The sequence below is a fragment of the Ceratina calcarata genome, unplaced genomic scaffold (assembly GCF_001652005.2).
Source record: "Ceratina calcarata isolate Rehan_Ccalc_2016 unplaced genomic scaffold, ASM165200v1 scaffold514.2, whole genome shotgun sequence".
Taxonomy (NCBI): Eukaryota; Metazoa; Arthropoda; class Insecta; order Hymenoptera; family Apidae; genus Ceratina; species Ceratina calcarata.
In genome coordinates this window covers 24059-28501 of record NW_017175971.1, presented here as the reverse complement: position 1 = coordinate 28501, position 4443 = coordinate 24059, and the positions used below count along the sequence as shown (strand labels likewise).

Here is a 4443-nt window from a genome sequence, read left to right as displayed (position 1 = left end):
TCTTATGCCAGGATTCTGCACATTTTCGGGGATTTGAGCAACTTTTTAGAATCCATCCCGAAATGTCTATCAATGTCGATATTTTGAGGTTTTCGTACATCCCCTGTAATTAATACCCTATAAATAATTTACTGAAAATCTTCATTTCAATCGTCTACTTATAGGTTCTCGATGATTACGTAAAAATGAAGATATTCCCACATTCCTTGGTACTGTAAACCTTAGCAATACGGACTGCCACGAAGAAGTAATGAAGAAACTACAATGACTTGTATAAATAACATTTGGAGCGTTTCACCTTGTGCCTAGGGATCTATGCAAGTTACATACTCTATTGTATGTTACACACCACACATTACTCATATTTTACCAGCTAACAAATACTGTTAGTCGAGGTTATAATTATAAGTACGGATGGAATATGAAGATTTCACGTATAAGCCTATTGCAAATGTGATAAACTAGTAATTAACGTACTTAATTTTACTCTAGTTTGAGATATGAAATTTTTGCACATTGGGGTTGCTAGTCAAATCTCGACGTATATGAATATTTCAGGATGAAAAGTGTTGAGAAACTAAACGATTAAACGCCTGAAAATAAGATATATATATATACGTATATATATATAAATATATATATAAATATATATATATATATATTGATGAATATATATGTATAAATATGCTACGGCATGTAGTGTTATTTGGAGAAATATTTTAGAGAATCATGTATACCGTCAAAAATGCTTTTTATACTGAATTTTTCAAGACTGTATAAATAAAACTGTTAATGAATTAACGATGATACGTAGAAGCGTACAGACCTTTTTGTTTTTACATCCACTGCATTCCATTTCTTATAATCTAATCTCTTCCAAACGCTGTGACTCGTAATTTAGAAATCTTTTTATTCCAAGTGAATGATGATTTTTCGTTTATATTATAAATCTAGGATATTAGATATTATATATATATATATATATATATATATATATATTCAAGTTATATATTCAAGTTATATAATGTATTAAATAAAGTACAAAAATATTAATTAAGTTAGGAGGTATTTTTAAAACGCCAAACGTAAGCAAGTTAGTGGATTTGTTATACAACGATACATACAAAAGTAAGCTTAATTTTGCATAGGATCGAAATAATGAATAGGCAATAACTGCCAGATAAAATTAGTAGTCGTACTTTTTTCAAAGCAATTGTTATTGATTCTTTGATATAATAAAGTTACTTATTTGCGTATTTAATACCCCTCGTGTTTTTCACTACGCCTCGTTTTCTTCAATGAGTAAGACACTAATTTCGATACGTGCGTTAGAACACATCAAACATCGATACACTGTCTTAATTTTATTTCAATTGTCGGTTACAACAAGATACTGCATTCAGAAGGGTCAACAATATCATTAAATATTTCGTGTATCGTTTTAATACTTTAAACAATAGGATTATATAATTTGATGTAGTTCATTATACATAATATATTAAAATATATACTTTTTAATATTCTTCCGCAGACAATCTATGTACAATCGTAGATAAAAATTATTTACAAAGTAACTGCACCCTAAAAAACAGCATAATCGTTGCGATAGTATACTAATGATAGAAGTATCGGTAAAAAAAAAAAGAAAGAGAGAAATGGTAAGGGCGTACGAAGAAAATAAATTAATAAAGTTTTCTTAATGCGTAATAATTACTGTAATTAACGATAATAATACAAACATCAATTTTCTTTACGGGTTTGCTTCCTCTCGTACATATACTATGCTCTTGTATAAAATAAAGTAATAATGTCTGGGCTATATCTACTCACTCGCGTGTGAGAATAGATTTTCTGAGGTAAATCGTGTAAATCTAAATAATGTTGCTGTGTAATAGGTACTGAGGGTTTTAAGTTAAAATTAAGTATAGCATGAACTGCATACCCCGCGGGGCGGTCATTATTACGGAGGTATATCCACTTGACTAGAGTCGCCGTACAAACGTAATTAATACTTAATACTTTGTCTGTGTATGGCCAATAATATTGGATCGGTATTTCGTGAAAGGACTATTATAAATGAGATTAGATAAAGCTATCCGACTTATCATTTAACGAAGGTACAAATCCAGATGATACAATATAACGGAACATTTTTGTCGCATAAGATATAATGAGTAGACTGCGGATTTTATGCATTTATAAGGAAATTACATCCAAAACATGTTTGCCGTGTATGAAAATATGCAAACTATTGAACGATGTATATTGCAATGTTTAAATGATAAAAGAAATCTCTATTTAAGGTGTATCTTTTTAAACTCATATAAATGCTTTATTACGCATGCAAGTCCGCAGTCTAGTCTAATGTAATGAGTAGACAGCGGATTTTGTGCATTTATAAGGAAGTGGAATGTGGACGATTGATGAATGCTACGTGTACAAAATATCAAAAGCTGAATGTATATTTCAATGATCAAACGACAAAATAAATGTTTATCTGAATTACTCGAAATAAGTGTTTCATTTTGCATAAACATCCGCTGTCTAATAATGAGTAACAAGAAATGAGTTTCGCAGTTAACTGAAAATATCTCTTAGCGCAATGGGATGCATATCTCTATGTATAATGACGTATACAATAATTTACGTGACAAATGAATACTTTTTCAAGACTCTCTTGTACCTAATAAAAAATAGCCTCAATTCCAATGTTTCATTTTTTGTACAGAGCGTTTTATTCCGGATGGAACGTTCAGAATAACGCGTCTACTCGTTCCCTCCTATCTGTAGCCTAAAGATAAGTATATTTATTGCTTTGTACTTCAATACTGTTGTAAAATGTAACACATCGTTTGAATTCAAAGAAATGCTTAGATAACAGCACGGCGACTCTATTTTTTCCTTTTTATCGTTTCCCTACAAAGTTTAAGATGTATCACGTCGAGGAGGTTAATTAGACCAATTGCGATACGAATTTTTAACACGAGCGTGTCTTGTTTCATTCTAAAGTTAGCGAATGTTGTCTTACATGCTGATTATTGAAATGCAAACAGACGTAAACACATGATTATTCCTCGGGCTCTTTTCTTTCTTCTCTTCTCTTTAAATAGCATCCCGTTTAACAAATATAGTACATTATGCAGCTAAAAGTAAAACGATCAAAATACTTCGCAAATCTACACTCATTCTTTAACAAAGATTCTAAAATCGATCATTAAGGTTTGAATACAATAAAAAATTAATTGAAGACGTAGAAAACGTCTTTGATTATTTCGTCGCCACATCGTCCTTTTTTTCATTGATTTTGATCTGTCATTTTTTTTTTGTCCTCTTAAAAATAATAAAAGGCTTTTTGCGATTTTTGTTTAAATACTCAAACGAATTTGTAAAAAATTATACAAGCTTAATAATTAACATTTACATACAATGCAAAAGATGTTCAACGAATGGAATTCGTGGGATTAGTTGCCTACTGCTACGTATCAATTCTCATTTCTCATTTAAGTCTAAGAAGTGTAACAAATACCTTCAACAAATATAAAAGTATACTACTATATGTTCATTAACATAAAATGTAACAGGTCGTGTTAAATATGATAACAAATGGAAAACAAATCATTTAAATAAAAATCACAAAACAAGCATTCTGTGTGTCCTGTGAAATGCGGTGTCGGTATTTTCCAGCGAGTTCGATTGACTGTACGAATTTTTCGGAATAAATAACTACAATCGCCTATGCATGATTGAGATTCTGATGACTCGTGATCGTAGAATATGTTCATATGCTTGTCTTTGTAAAACTGTAATCAGATCTTGTGACATGTTCCAATAGTTTATTGGTAATAAAAAAATGAAAACGGAATACAGTAACTCCCATTAATTTCCGGACACTTCAAAATAGAATAACTTTCTTCATTTTCTTTTTGGGATGTGAGGAGAAGTTTACTACGTCATGTAACAAGAAATTGAAAACAATTGCCATTCGTTAGAATCTCGAAAAAAGAAAAGGGGTGATTGTTAAGGTTTTTTACTACAGTCTCCAATAAAAATTTGAAGCGTTCTGTTTATATATCTAATTAAGTTCTATGCATGTACAAGGTTTCATAAAAATCGGTGGAAGCATAAAAGGCTTACATCCAAAAACTCGGCAGTGTATATTATAAGGAAAGGATTTGAACGGTCAGACTCCGATTTTAATGTGGCTTTAGGCTTCAAGTACAATTAAAAATATTAGACACGAGCTTCATTTTATCTGCAATAACTCTAGTTTAAGGGATGAAACTCATCTCCAAAGTTAAACCCTCAAATTGCTATCTTAAAAACAATGTGAAATAAAATTTTCCGCCGAAGTTTATAGATTAATCAAAATTATAATTTCTGAGCAGCTTGACATGAAGAAGAGACTGTATATTCTTAAGCCCAAAAGGGTAAGGATGGCTAATG

The 4443-nt window shown here is 30.7% G+C and overlaps 2 protein-coding genes across 2 annotated transcripts in view; one reads left to right on the top strand and one right to left on the bottom strand.

Annotated features, from left to right (window-relative positions):
- LOC108628246 (uncharacterized) overlaps positions 1-821 on the top strand; it is a 3869-nt gene extending 3048 nt beyond the window's left edge. Inside the window, exon 7 of the mRNA XM_018030017.2 lies at positions 165-821. Within this exon, the coding sequence (XP_017885506.1) occupies positions 165-218 (54 nt within the window). The 3' untranslated portion in view covers positions 219-821. The remainder of the gene's footprint in view (positions 1-164) is intronic.
- Positions 1-4443, bottom strand: part of put (activin A receptor type 2 punt) — a 17571-nt gene that overhangs the window by 9788 nt on the left and 3340 nt on the right. The gene's annotated exons all lie outside the window — the stretch shown is intronic.